At 43.7% G+C, this 15,176-nt stretch overlaps 1 protein-coding gene across 1 annotated transcript in view; it reads right to left on the bottom strand.

Moving 5' to 3' along the window:
* STYXL2 (serine/threonine/tyrosine interacting like 2) overlaps positions 1 to 15,176 on the bottom strand; it is a 161,718-nt gene that overhangs the window by 15,867 nt on the left and 130,675 nt on the right. The window contains exon 5 of the mRNA XM_063956738.1: positions 10,108 to 10,325. Within this exon, the coding sequence (XP_063812808.1) occupies positions 10,108 to 10,325 (218 nt within the window). The remainder of the gene's footprint in view (positions 1 to 10,107; positions 10,326 to 15,176) is intronic.

Here is a 15,176-nt window from a genome sequence, read left to right as displayed (position 1 = left end):
GCATAGGGCTGGTGACAATGTCAATCGCGCCACCGATTGTGGCGTCTAAAGATGCACCAAGCATGATTGCAGTGCCTGTAGACACTGACAGTGGGCACATATAAGGATGCATGGATGTGCACCAGGGAAGGGTTTTGTAGTAACACTAGCATAAAGTTGCAGACACAACTGCAACAAAACATGCAAGAAAGGCCGCAACTGCATCCAACTTAGAATCAGGCACTATGAGGAGGAATCCCATGTCCTCAATGCATACCTCCCAACTTTTAAATCCTTCAAAGAGGGACACATGCGCGGCGAAGCCGAGCGCGCTCGCTCCAGAAAAGGGGTTGTGGCCCAATATCTATCTATCGATCTATCTATCTATCTATCTATCTATCTATCTATCTATCTATCTATCTATCTATTATTTATATAATCTGCCTATCTATCTATCTATCTATCTATCTATCTATCTATCTATCTATCTATCTATCTATCTATCTATCTATCTATCTATCTATCTATCTCTCTATCTATCTATCTATCTATCTATTTATCTAATCTATTTATTATCTATCCATCTATCTATCTATCTATCTATCTATCTATCTACCTACCTATTATTTATCTAATCTGCCTATCTATCTATCTATTATATATTTATCTGTTATCTATCTAATCTATTTATTATCTATCGATCGATCTATTAACTATTTATCTATTATCTATCTATCTATCTATCTACCAATCATCTATCTAATCTATATATTATCTATTTACCTATTATCTATCTAATCTATTTATCTAGTATCTATCTAATCTATCTATCTATCTATCTATCTATCTATCTATCTATCGATCTATCGATCTATCTATTAACTATTTATCTATTATCAATCTATATATCTTATCCTATCTATCTATTTATCTATCTATCATATATCTAATCTATCTAACTATCTATCTATCTATCTATCTATCTATCATATATTTATCTATTTATCTATCTATCTATCTATCTATCTATCTATCTACCTATCATCTATCTAACTATCTATCTATCTATCTATCTATCTACCTAGCATCCATCTATCTATCTATCTATCTATCTATCTATCTATCTACCTATCATCTATCTATCTATCTATCTATCTATCTATCTATCTATCTATCTATCTATCTATCTATCTATCTATCGATCGATCTATCTATTAACTATTTATCTATTATCAATCTATATATCTTATCCTATCTATCTATTTATCTATCTATCATATATCTAATCTATCTAACTATCTATCTATCTATCTATCTATCTATCTATCTATCTATCTATCATATATTTATCTATTTATCTATCTATCTATCTATCTATCTACCTATCATCTATCTAACTATCTATCTATCTATCTATCTATCTATCTATCTATCTATCTATCTATCTACCTAGCATCCATCTATCTATCTATCTATCTATCTATCTATCTATCTACCTATCATCTATCTATCTATCTATCTATCTATCTATCTATCTATCTATCTATCTATCTATCTATCTATCGATCGATCTATCTATTAACTATTTATCTATTATCAATCTATATATCTTATCCTATCTATCTATTTATCTATCTATCATATATCTAATCTATCTAACTATCTATCTATCTATCTATCTATCTATCTATCTATCTATCTATCTATCTATCATATATTTATCTATTTATCTATCTATCTATCTATCTATCTACCTATCATCTATCTAACTATCTATCTATCTATCTATCTATCTATCTATCTATCTATCTATCTACCTAGCATCCATCTATCTATCTATCTATCTATCTATCTATCTATCTATCTATCTACCTATCATCTATCTATCTATCTATCTATCTATCTATCTATCTATCTATCTATCTATCTATCTATCTATCTATCTGAGTAATTCCAAGTTGATCGCAGCAGGATTTTTGACAGCAATTGGGCAAAACCATGTGCACTGCAGGGGAGCAGATATAACATTTGCAGAGAGAGTTAGATTTGGGTGGGTTATTTTATTTCTGTGCAGGGTAAATACTGGCTGCTTTATTTTTACACTGCAAATTAGATTGCAGATTGAACACACCACACCCAAATCTAACTCTCTCTGCACATGCCATGCGCTCGCCATGCTACGGGCACGGTGGCGCTCTACGCGCGTCACACTATTTTATTCTCCCTCCATGGGGGTCGTGAACCCCCACGAGGGAGAATAAGTGTCGGTATGCCGGCTGTCGTGCTCCCGGCGCCGGCATGCTGGTCGCCGGGAGCCCGACCGCCGGCATACTGAAGACCACCCGTATACCTATTAGCCCTATTTTTGTCTTGTGCAGACTAATGAGTTTTTATTTTTTTCCTATTGAAGCCAATGTGGTTTTATACTGTAAGGCCCAATGAGTTTTATTGTTTTATGTAGAAGCCAATTACTTTTTTTCTGTGGGGGACCACTGTGTTTCTTTTCTCTGGGGGACAATATGTGTCTTTTATCTTGTCGGGGACAATGTGTTTATTTTTTCTTGTGCAATGTTTTTGTCTGAGTTGCACTGCGCATGCGTACTGATGGTGCTTGTACAGTTGCAGTATTGATTCGGATGCATGCACCAAGAGTGTATTAGAAATGTGTTAGGTGTTCCCAGGCGGTTGGCTATAGAGATGGTGAGTTGCTCACATTGGAGGCCACACTCGGATGATCTGCAGATAGCATAGGGCTGGTGACAATGTCAATCGCGCCACCGATTGTGGCGTCTAAAGATGCACCAAGCATGATTGCAGTGCCTGTAGACACTGACAGTGGGCACATATAAGGATGCATGGATGTGCACCAGGGAAGGGTTTTGTAGTAACACTAGCATAAAGTTGCAGACACAACTGCAACAAAACATGCAAGAAAGGCCGCAACTGCATCCAACTTAGAATCAGGCACTATGAGGAGGAATCCCATGTCCTCAATGCATACCTCCCAACTTTTAAATCCTTCAAAGAGGGACACATGCGCGGCGAAGCCGAGCGCGCTCGCTCCAGAAAAGGGGGTGTGGCCCAATATCTATCTATCGATCTATCTATCTATCTATCTATCTATCTATCTATCTATTATTTATATAATCTGCCTATCTATCTATCTATCTATCTATCTATCTATCTATCTATCTATCTATCTATCTATCTATCTCTCTATCTATCTATCTATCTATCTATTTATCTAATCTATTTATTATCTATCCATCTATCTATCTATCTATCTATCTATCTATCTATCTACCTACCTATTATTTATCTAATCTGCCTATCTATCTATCTATTATATATTTATCTGTTATCTATCTAATCTATTTATTATCTATCGATCGATCTATTAACTATTTATCTATTATCTATCTATCTATCTATCTACCAATCATCTATCTAATCTATATATTATCTATTTACCTATTATCTATCTAATCTATTTATCTAGTATCTATCTAATCTATCTATCTATCTATCTATCTATCTATCTATCTATCGATCTATCGATCTATCTATTAACTATTTATCTATTATCAATCTATATATCTTATCCTATCTATCTATTTATCTATCTATCATATATCTAATCTATCTAACTATCTATCTATCTATCTATCTATCTATCTATCATATATTTATCTATTTATCTATCTATCTATCTATCTATCTATCTACCTATCATCTATCTAACTATCTATCTATCTATCTATCTATCTACCTAGCATCCATCTATCTATCTATCTATCTATCTATCTATCTATCTACCTATCATCTATCTATCTATCTATCTATCTATCTATCTATCTATCTATCTATCTATCGATCGATCTATCTATTAACTATTTATCTATTATCAATCTATATATCTTATCCTATCTATCTATTTATCTATCTATCATATATCTAATCTATCTAACTATCTATCTATCTATCTATCTATCTATCTATCTATCTATCTATCTATCTATCTATCATATATTTATCTATTTATCTATCTATCTATCTATCTATCTACCTATCATCTATCTAACTATCTATCTATCTATCTATCTATCTATCTATCTATCTATCTACCTAGCATCCATCTATCTATCTATCTATCTATCTATCTATCTATCTATCTATCTACCTATCATCTATCTATCTATCTATCTATCTATCTATCTATCTATCTATCTATCTATCTATCTATCTATCTATCTATCTGAGTAATTCCAAGTTGATCGCAGCAGGATTTTTGACAGCAATTGGGCAAAACCATGTGCACTGCAGGGGAGCAGATATAACATTTGCAGAGAGAGTTAGATTTGGGTGGGTTATTTTATTTCTGTGCAGGGTAAATACTGGCTGCTTTATTTTTACACTGCAAATTAGATTGCAGATTGAACACACCACACCCAAATCTAACTCTCTCTGCACATGTTACATCTGCCCCCCCCTGCAGTGCACATGGTTTTGCCCAATTGCTAACAAAAATCCTGCTGCGATCAACTTGGAATTACCCCCTATGTGTCTATTATCTATTTTCTATTATCTATCTCAGGGGTGGCCAACCAGTCAGAGACAAAGAGCCCCAAAAAATGTGTTAGGTGCGTCAAAGAGCCGACTTCGAGCCGAAAGCGCACATGCAAAAATGGGGTGTGGCCTTGTGCCTTCTAGGCCACGCCCCTGGTATAAAATACATTGAAAAAGCCAGATACAACATAAAATACATTGAACAAAAGCCACTTCCACATAAAATAATTGTAAAAGCCAGATCCACATAATATATATATATAAAAGATCCAGATTCACATAATACACTTCAGCTCCCCCATGTGTCACTCCAACCAGCCCCCTCTTGTCACTCCAACCAGCACCCTCTTGTCACTTCAGCCAGCACCCTGCTGTCACTTCAGCCAGCACCCTCATGTGTCACTTCAGCTTCCCCCAATTCATGCCACTGCAGCAACCCCTTATGTGTCCTCTGTTGGCTGGTGGGTGTCTCATCTCTAGTATTTGGCTCCCTCAGTTCTAAGTCCCCGTAGTGCTGCTACGTGTTTTTCTGGAGAGCAGTGGTTACCGGATCTGTTGTGGTCATGTGACTTTGTGTGTTAGGAGCCACATTTGAAGAAAGAAAGAGCCACATGTGGCTCAAGAGCCACAGGTTGGCCACCGCTGATCTATCTAATCCAGGCTTTTTCAACCAGTGTGCCATGGCACACTAGTGTGCCTCGACCAGTTGCAAGGTGTGCCGCAGAGCCAGAGCAGCTTCCTGCACCTTCAGAGTGACCTGTTGGCCTGGGCTCTTCTTAGAGGATCAGTCGTGCTCCGGCCATGACCTATGCCTTGAAGACGCGGCGGTGTGATAGCATAGGTCACGGCCGCCGCTTCTCACCACCCAGCCAGCCCACCCACCTGCATTCACATATTCCAGTTCCCGCCTGCATACACAGCTTTCCTTGCCCACCCACATCCACACCTGCCCACCGCCCGCTGCTCAGTATTTGCAGCACTCCACTATGAACAACCCCCGCTACTGAGGGACAGGGAGGAGGACAGCTGACCGGTAGGGGCTAATATTTGTTATTTTAGTTCTCCTGTCGGGAACAATAGGATTTATGTGGGGAGAATAAGGATTTATGGGGGGAACAATGTGAATAATTCATGTGGGGAGCAACAGGATTTATGTGGGGAGCAATATGATTTATGGAGGTCATTCCGAGTTGTTCGCTCGGTAAAAATCTTCGCATCGCAGCGATTTTCCGCTTAATGCGCATGCGCAATGTCCGCACTGCGACTGCGCCAAGTAAATTTGCTATGCAGTTAGGATTTTTACTCACGGCTTTTTCATCGTTCTGGCGATCGTAATGTGATTGACAGGAAATGGGTGTTACTGGGGGGAAACAGGCCGTTTTATGGGCGTGTGGGAAAAAACGCTACCGTTTCCGGAAAAAACGCAGGAGTGGCCGGAGAAACGGAGGAGTGTCTGGGCGAACGCTGGGTGTGTTTGTGACGTCAAACCAGGAACGACAAGCACTGAAATGATCGCAGATGCCGAGTAAGTCTGAAGCTACTCAGAAACTGCTACGAGGTGTGTAATCGCAATATTGCGATTACTTCGTTCGCAATTTTAAGATGCTAAGATTCACTCCCAGTAGGCGGCGGCTTAGCATGAGCAAATCTGCTAAAATCCGCTTGCGAGCGAACAACTCGGAATGACCTCCTATGTGCGGAGAAATGTGATTGTTTTTTCTGTGTAGGCCGATGTGTGTGGATTTTTTTTTACTGTGAGGGCCAATGTGTGTGTTTTTTTTTTTTTTCTGTGGGGAGCTGATGGTGTACCTTGGCAATTTTAAAATATTGTTCGGTGTGCCGCGAGTAAAAAAAGATTGAAAATCACTGATCTAATGTGTCTATCTATCTATCTATCTATCTATCTATCTATCTATCTATCTATCTATCTATCTATCTATCTACTGTATCTATCTATACACACACACAAACAAACAAACACACGCACTGTATCTATCGACACACACACTGTATCACTATCTATCTATATACACACGCACGCACGCACTGTATCTATCTACACACACACACACACACACACACATTTGAAACAAACTTTCCCCCTTGCTGCCACTGCAGGCGCTATATTCAGGTGGACAGAGTAATGCAGCGTGAGATGTGTACAGTACGTCAGACTTTCTGTAGCTCAAACATTCATTCAAACTATTTGGGGAAAACCAAAACCAACATTTGACTCTAATTGTATTATTATAATCTACTATTATTTTTAACCTTTGTTATTGTTACTCTGAAAATAGCGCTAAACCCTGATGATTCATCACAAAGTATCAGGTCTGTCAGTGTATTTTTATCTGTTATCCGGACTGTGGGGCCCCCTCTCTGGGAAAGGGCTGATGTTCGCGGCGTGCTGTACACAAGCGAATGGCCGGATTCCTGTCTGCTGGAGCAGCCAGGACTCTAATGGACACAGATTATTATTTACAGTCACTATACTTCTCCTTGCATAATAAAGCAAAAAAGTCTGAAGGTTTATTTAAAAATTACGTAAAAGAAAAATAACTTTCCTGCTTATGGCAATATGGCCTCTGCCGGGAGCGTCATAGAACTTTGAATTAGGTTAATTTGATTTCCCTATTGTAAATTTGCCTACAAACTTTTTTTATATAAATTATATAGAACAGATCGGGTGCAATATCAATGTAAATATAAAATTTGCAAGAGATTTACACATATGTCCCAGGGGAGCTGTATATTTCTCTGCCTGGTGCCCTATCAATTTAGAGGCCAAGTAAGAAGTATGGAAACGCTTATTTACATAAGCAGGTACAGCATGAGTAGACTTCAGTGCACTGTGGGTCATCACCATAGATGTCATAGCCCGATATCCTTTCCGTTCAAAGGAAAAGCGTTATAAGGATGCATCAATAGGCCCCGCCCCATCACAGGGAAAATGCTGCGATTCGTGGGTTCCCAGTTAGGGGCTGGGCCAAATTACCTGAATTTGCATCATGTAGTCCCACCCCCTCCATACAAAGCCACTAATCCCAGGAATATTCTCCTCATCCTGCCCGCTTCACTTGGAAGTGGGCGGGATGCGGGAGATCAGGCCATTCTTGGGTGCGGGAGACTACCCGAAAAATCAGGAGTTTCCTGTAACTTGCGGGAGAGTAGGAATGTATGAAGTAATTGGAGAGTTAAATAGTGCACTAAAGTATGCTTCATCTGTAGTTTCCTATCTACACTGTAGGGAATATTTGTATAGTGTTTTTAATAATGATCTATTGCTATGTTTGGTACATGACGAGTGACACTCATACTGCATAGGCAAACGCAGGGGGGGGGGGGTTCTGGTTGCCCAGAAACCCCCTCCACTTGGCAAGTTGCTCAAATTCTGACAACAATGGTGGTCATTCCGAGTTGTTCGCTCGCAAGCTGCTTTTAGCAGCATTGCACACGCTAAGCCGCCGCCTACTGGGAGTGAATCTTAGCTTATCAAAATTGCGAACGAAAGATTAGCAGAATTGCGAATAGACACTTCTTAGCAGTTTCTGAGTAGCTCCAAACTTACTCGGCATCTGCGATCAGTTCAGTGCTTGTCGTTCCTGGTTTGACGTCACAAACACACCCAGCGTTCGCCCAGACACTCCTCCGTTTCTCCAGCCACTCCCGCATTTTTTCCGGAAACGGTAGCGTTTTTTCACACACACCCATAAAATGGCCAGTTTCCGCCCAGAAACACCCACTTCCTGTCAATCACATTACGATCACCAGAACGAAGAAAAAACCTCGTAATGCCGTGAGTAAAATTCCTAACTGCATAGCAAATTTACTTGGCGCAGTCGCACTGCGGACATTGCGCATGCGCATTAGCGACTATTCGCTCCGGTACGACAAAAAAATAACGAGCGAACAACTCGGAATGACCCCCAATAGCAGTCTGAGAGCCGCTGCCACAACATGCAGTGCAAGGGACAGAGCAGAGCTGCTGCACATGCCCAGTGGTAGCAGCTTCTTCTGCCAAGTTTGCTGTGTGTGGATCTGAGTCCTCAGTCATTGCACTGGAACTAGAGAGCAGCTACCAGGAAGAAGAGACAGGAGCCTTACCATGAGGTGGGAGAATGTGTGCTTAGAAAGTGCAGCACTGGTTCTATTATATTTGTGTATTTATTTATTATGGTATTTATAGTATTTAAATATGTTTGATACAGCTTATACTATAGACCATCTATAGTGTTAAATATTAATTCCGTATTCCATACAGTATCCAGTGTATAAAAAGACCAATGTGTACATTAATGTCCAGGGTTGTTACTAGGTTCTTCTACCGCTCCCCCAGTCTCCTGCACTGGCGCTAATGTTCCGCAGAGTGGAAGATTGTGAATTGCATTTGGAAACCCCCCTCTAGAAATCCTGCGTTTGCCACTGTACTGATATACATTAAGGGCCCTCTTGCTTTCCAAAGGGCCACACACACAGCCTAATTCTGTCAGAGGCTGTCGTGTCCAAATATGTTTCCCTGGTGGCAGCGTACAGACTTCGATACGCCGATACAGCTATTTGTGTCCATCCTCTGCGTATTTGCGGGTTATCATGCACCGCCGTTGCACCGCCCACTGGTTTGTTTTTTTAATTCGCCGCCATGCTTCAGCCGTCAGTTTTACTATCTGGACTTGTACCAGCTCCATGCTAAGTGCAAGAGTCCATATGATACAGACAGAGGTCTCACCTGCGTCCCATCACCTGAGTCATGCTCGGAAGACGTGAGACCCGCACACTTAACGTTTTTTCTTTGGTCTCGCCTTCTGGCTAGTGACACTGGGCTCTAGTTACTAAGAGTTGGATGAAGATAAAGAGGAGAGAGATAAAGTGACAGCCAAGCAGCTCCTAACTGTCATTTTTCAAACCCAGCCTGTGACATGACAGTTAGAAGCTGATTGGCTGGTACTTTATCTCCGTCCACTTTATCTCCATCCAAGGATTAGTAAATAGACCCAAAACTGTTCTGTAGGCAGATATCCCAAGCCTGGCTCTGCACTTGTTGGACTAAGGGGAACTAGGATCAGCTCTAGATGGCGGCATAGTGGGCTCCTGTTCATACTGACTGCAGCGCGCAGAGCGCCATGACGTCATTATATCACGATTGCTCTAATGCCTGCCAAGAACACGCACAGCTCAGCCCCTGCATCACCCCCCCTTACTCTGACGCCACCACTGATCACACACACCCCAGCAGGCAGAGTTTCCAATATCTGGGAACCAGAAAGTTACATTAACGATCGACGCTCCTGAATGACTGATAAAACAAAGTAGTGTTCATTCTAGCACCCTGCACCTTTCAAAACCCATGCAGTTCCTCTTTCCAGCCTGGGGTGTCGCTCTCTGCTGTGGTGCTTCTAGCACACTCTGGTCTGTATCCCAGCACTGAGATACAGACCAGAGTGTGCTAGAAGCACCACAGCAGAGTGACACCCAAGGCAGGAAAGAGGAACTGCAGGGGATTTCAAAGGTGCAGGGTGCTAGAATGAACACTACAATGTATTAATAAAAAGATGATTATATTACCCCTGTACGTGAGCAGAGCTTCATCGAGGAACTCGGCAGCTGGGCGGAGGAACTTTGAGATGTCTAAGTCTGGGAAGTCATCGATTTCCACTCCCATGTACTGGACGTCCATCCCTTTGTAGAATTCGGGCCCTGTAAAGACGGTGGTGTTGTGTCCAGCATTGAGAATGTGCGTGATGCCCATACGTTTCAGGCGCCCTTTATTGACAGCCACGCTCCTGAAATGAAACAACAAGTCCTGTTTCTGTGAGTCTTGTAACAACACGTATGTATAATCAGTTACCTCAGATAGCTTTATAATAACATATTACACTACTGATCTGCACAGGCTACAAGGAAGCATCTGATTCTCTTCTAATAATGTGCTGACCACAGCCTGGCACGTTATATGACCGGTGATACACTGGATGCAATACCACAGCCTGGCACGTTATATAACCGGTGTTACACTGGCTGCAATACCACAGCCTGGCACGTTATATGACCGGTGTTACACTGGCTGCAATACCACAGCCTGGCACGTTATATGACCGGTGTTACACTGGCTGCAATACCACAGCCTGGCACATTATATGACCGGTGTTACACTGGCTGCAATACCACAGCCTGGCACGTTATATGACCGGTGTTACACTGACTGCAATACCACAGCCTGGTACGTTATATGACCGGTGTTACACTGGCTGCAATACCAGAGCCTGGCACGTTATATAACCGGTGTTACACTGGATGCAATACCACAGCCTGGCACGTTATATGACCGGTGTTACACTGGCTGCAATACCAGAGCCTGGCACGTTATATAACCGGTGTTACACTGGCTGAAATACCACAGCCTGGCACGTTATATGACCGGTGTTACACTGGCTGCAATACCACAGCCTGGCACGTTATATAACCGGTGTTACACTGGCTGCAATACCACAGCCTGGCACGTTATATGACCGGTGTTACACTGGCTGCAATACCACAGCATGGCACATTATATGACCGGTGTTACACTGGCTGCAATACCACAGCCTGGCACGTTATATGACCGGTGTTACACTGACTGCAATACCACAGCCTGGTACGTTATATGACCGGTGTTACACTGGCTGCAATACCAGAGCCTGGCACGTTATATGACCGGTGTTACACTGGATGCAATACCACAGCCTGGCACGTTATATGACCGGTGTTACACTGGCTGCAATACCAGAGCCTGGCACGTTATATAACCGGTGTTACACTGGCTGTAATACCACAGCCTGGCACGTTATATGACCGGTGTTACACTGGCTGCAATACCACAGCCTGGCACGTTATATAACCGGTGTTACACTGGCTGCAATACCACAGCCTGGCACATTATATGACCAGTGTTACACTGGCTGCAATACCACAGCCTGGCACGTTATATGACCGGCGTTACACTGGCTGCAATACCACAGCCTGGCACGTTATAAAACCGGTGTTACACTGGATGCAATACCACAGCCTGGCACGTTATATGACCGGTGTTACACTGGCTGCAATACCACAGCCTGGCACGTTATATGACCGGTGTTACACTGGCTGCAATACCACAGCCTGGCACGTTATATAACCGGTGTTACACTGGCTGCAATACCACAGCCTGGCACGTTATATAACCGGTGTTACACTGACTGCAATACCACAGCCTGGCACGTTATATGACCGGTGTTACACTGGCTGCAATACCACAGCCTGGCACGTTATATAACCGGTGTTACACTGGCTGCAATATCATAGCCTGGCACGTTATATGACCGGTGTTACACTGGCTGCAATACCACAGCCTGGCACGTTATATGACCGGTGTTACACTGGCTGCAATACCACAGCCTGGCACGTTATATGACCGGTGTTACACTGGCTGCAATACCACAGCCTGGCACGTTATATGACCGGTGTTACACTGGCTGCAATACCACAGCCTGGCACGTTATATAACCGGTGTTACACTGGCTGCAATACCACAGCCTGGCACGTTATATGACCGGTGTTACACTGGCTGCAATACCACAGCCTGGCATGTTATATAACCGGTGTTACACTGGCTGCAATACCACAGCCTGGCACGTTATATGACCGGTGTTACACTGGCAGCAATACCACAGCCTGGCACGTTATATAACCGGTGTTACACTGGCTGCAATACCACAGCCTGGCACGTTATATGACCGGTGTTACACTGACTGCAATACCACAGCCTGGCACGTTATATGACCGGTGTTACACTGGCTGCAATACCACAGCTGGCACGTTATATGACCGGTGTTACACTGGCTGCAATACCACAGCCTGGCACGTTATATGACCGGTGTTACACTGGCTGCAATACCACAGCCAGGCACGTTATATGACCGGTGTTACACTGGCAGCAATACCACAGCCTGGCACGTTATATAACCGGTGTTACACTGGCTGCAATACCACAGCCTGGCACGTTATATGACCGGTGTTACACTGACTGCAATACCACAGCCTGGCACGTTATATGACCGGTGTTACACTGGCTGCAATACTACAGCCTGGCACGTTATATAACCGGTGTTACACTGGCTGCAATATCATAGCCTGGCACGTTATATGACCGGTGTTACACTGGCTGCAATACCACAGCCTGGCACGTTATATGACCGGTGTTACACTGGCTGCAATACCACAGCCTGGCACATTATATGACCAGTGTTACACTGGCTGCAATACCACAGCCTGGCACGTTATAAAACCGGTGTTACACTGGCTGCAATACCACAGCCTGGCACGTTATATGACCGGTGTTACACTGGCTGCAATACCACAGCCTGGCACGTTATATAACCGGTGTTACACTGACTGCAATACTACAGCCTGGCAAGTTATATAACCGGTGTTACACTGACTGCAATACCACAGCCTGGCACGTTATATGACCGGTGTTACACTGGCTGCAATACCACAGCCTGGCACGTTATATGACCGGTGTTACACTGGCTGCAATACCACAGCCTGGCACGTTATATGACCGGTGTTACACTGGCAGCAATACCACAGCCTGGCACGTTATATGACCAGTGTTACACTGGCTGCAATACCACAGCCTGGCACGTTATATAACCGGTGTTACACTGACTGCAATACCACAGCCTGGCACGTTATATAACCGGTGTTACACTGACTGCAATACCACAGCCTGGCACGTTATATGACCGGTGTTACACTGGCAGCAATACCACAGCCTGGCACGTTATATGACCGGTGTTACACTCGCTGCAATACCACAGCCTGGCACGTTATATAACCGGTGTTACACTGGATGCAATACCACAGCCTGGCACGTTATATAACCGGTGTTACACTGACTGCAATACCACAGCCTGGCACGTTACATAACCGGTGTTACACTGACTGCAATACCACAGCCTGGCACGTTATATGACCGGTGTTACACTGGCAGCAATACCACAGCCTGGCACGTTATATGACCGGTGTTACACTGGCTGCAATACCACAGCCTGGCACATTATAAAACCGGTGTTACACTGGCTGCAATACCACAGCCTGGCACGTTATATGACCGGTGTTACACTGGCTGCAATACCACAGCCTGGCACGGTATATGACCGGTGTTACACTGACTGCAATACCACAGCCTGGCACGTTATATAACCGGTGTTACACTGGCTGCAATACCACAGCCTGGCACGGTATATGACCGGTGTTACACTGACTGCAATACCACAGCCTGGCACGTTATATGACCGGTGTTACACTGGCTGCAATACCACAGCCTGGCACATTATAAAACCGGTGTTACACTGGCTGCAATACCACAGCCTGGCACGTTATATGACCGGTGTTACACTGGATGCAATACCACAGCCTGGCACGTTATATGACCGGTGTTACACTGGCTGCAATACCACAGCCTGGCACGTTATAAAACCGGTGTTACACTGACTGCAATACCACAGCCTGGCACGTTATATGACCGGTGTTACACTGGCTGCAATACCACAGCCTGGCACGTTATATGACCGGTGTTACACTGGCTGCAATACCACAGCCTGGCACGTTATATAACCGGTGTTACACTGACTGCAATACCACAGCCTGGCACGTTATATGACCGGTGTTACACTGGCTGCAATACCACAGCCTGGCACGTTATATAACCGGTGTTACACTGGCTGCAATACCACAGCCTGGCACGTTATATAACCGGTGTTACACTGGATGCAATACCACAGCCTGGCACGTTATATGACCGGTGTTACACTGGCTGCAATACCACAGCCTGGCACGTTATATGACCGGTGTTACACTGGCTGCAATACCACAGCCTGGCACGTTATATGACCGGTGTTACACTGGCTGCAATACCACAGCCTGGCACGTTATATGACCGGTGTTACACTGGCTGCAATACCACAGCCTGGCACGTTATATAACCGGTGTTACACTGACTGCAATACCACAGCCTGGCACGTTATATGACCGGTGTTACACTGGCTGCAATACCACAGCCTGGCACGTTATATAACCGGTGTTACACTGGCTGCAATACCACAGCCTGGCACGTTATATGACCGGTGTTACACTGGATGCAATACCACAGCCTGGCACGTTATATAACCGGTGTTACACTGGCTGCAATACCACAGCCTGGCACGTTATATGACCGGTGTTACACTGGCTGCAATACCACAGCCTGGCACGTTATATGACCGGTGTTACACTGGCTGCAATACCACAGCCTGGCATGTTATATGACCGGTGTTACACTGGCTGCAATACCACAGCCTGGCACGTTATATGACCGGTGTTACACTGGCTGCAATACCACAGCCTGGCACGTTATATGACCGGTGTTACACTGGATGCAATACCACAGCCTGGCACATGATATGACCGGTGTTACACTGACTGCAATACCACAGCCTGGCACGTTATATAACCGGTGTTACACTGGCTGCAATACCACAGCCTGGCACGTTATATAACCGGTGTTACACTGGCTGCAATACCACAGCCTGGCACGTTATATGACCGGTGTTACACTGGCTGCAATACCACAGCCT

Source organism: Pseudophryne corroboree, chromosome 2 (assembly GCF_028390025.1).
Source record: "Pseudophryne corroboree isolate aPseCor3 chromosome 2, aPseCor3.hap2, whole genome shotgun sequence".
In the NCBI taxonomy this organism is placed as follows: domain Eukaryota; kingdom Metazoa; phylum Chordata; class Amphibia; order Anura; family Myobatrachidae; genus Pseudophryne; species Pseudophryne corroboree.
This window is presented reverse-complemented; position numbering and strand designations above follow the sequence as displayed.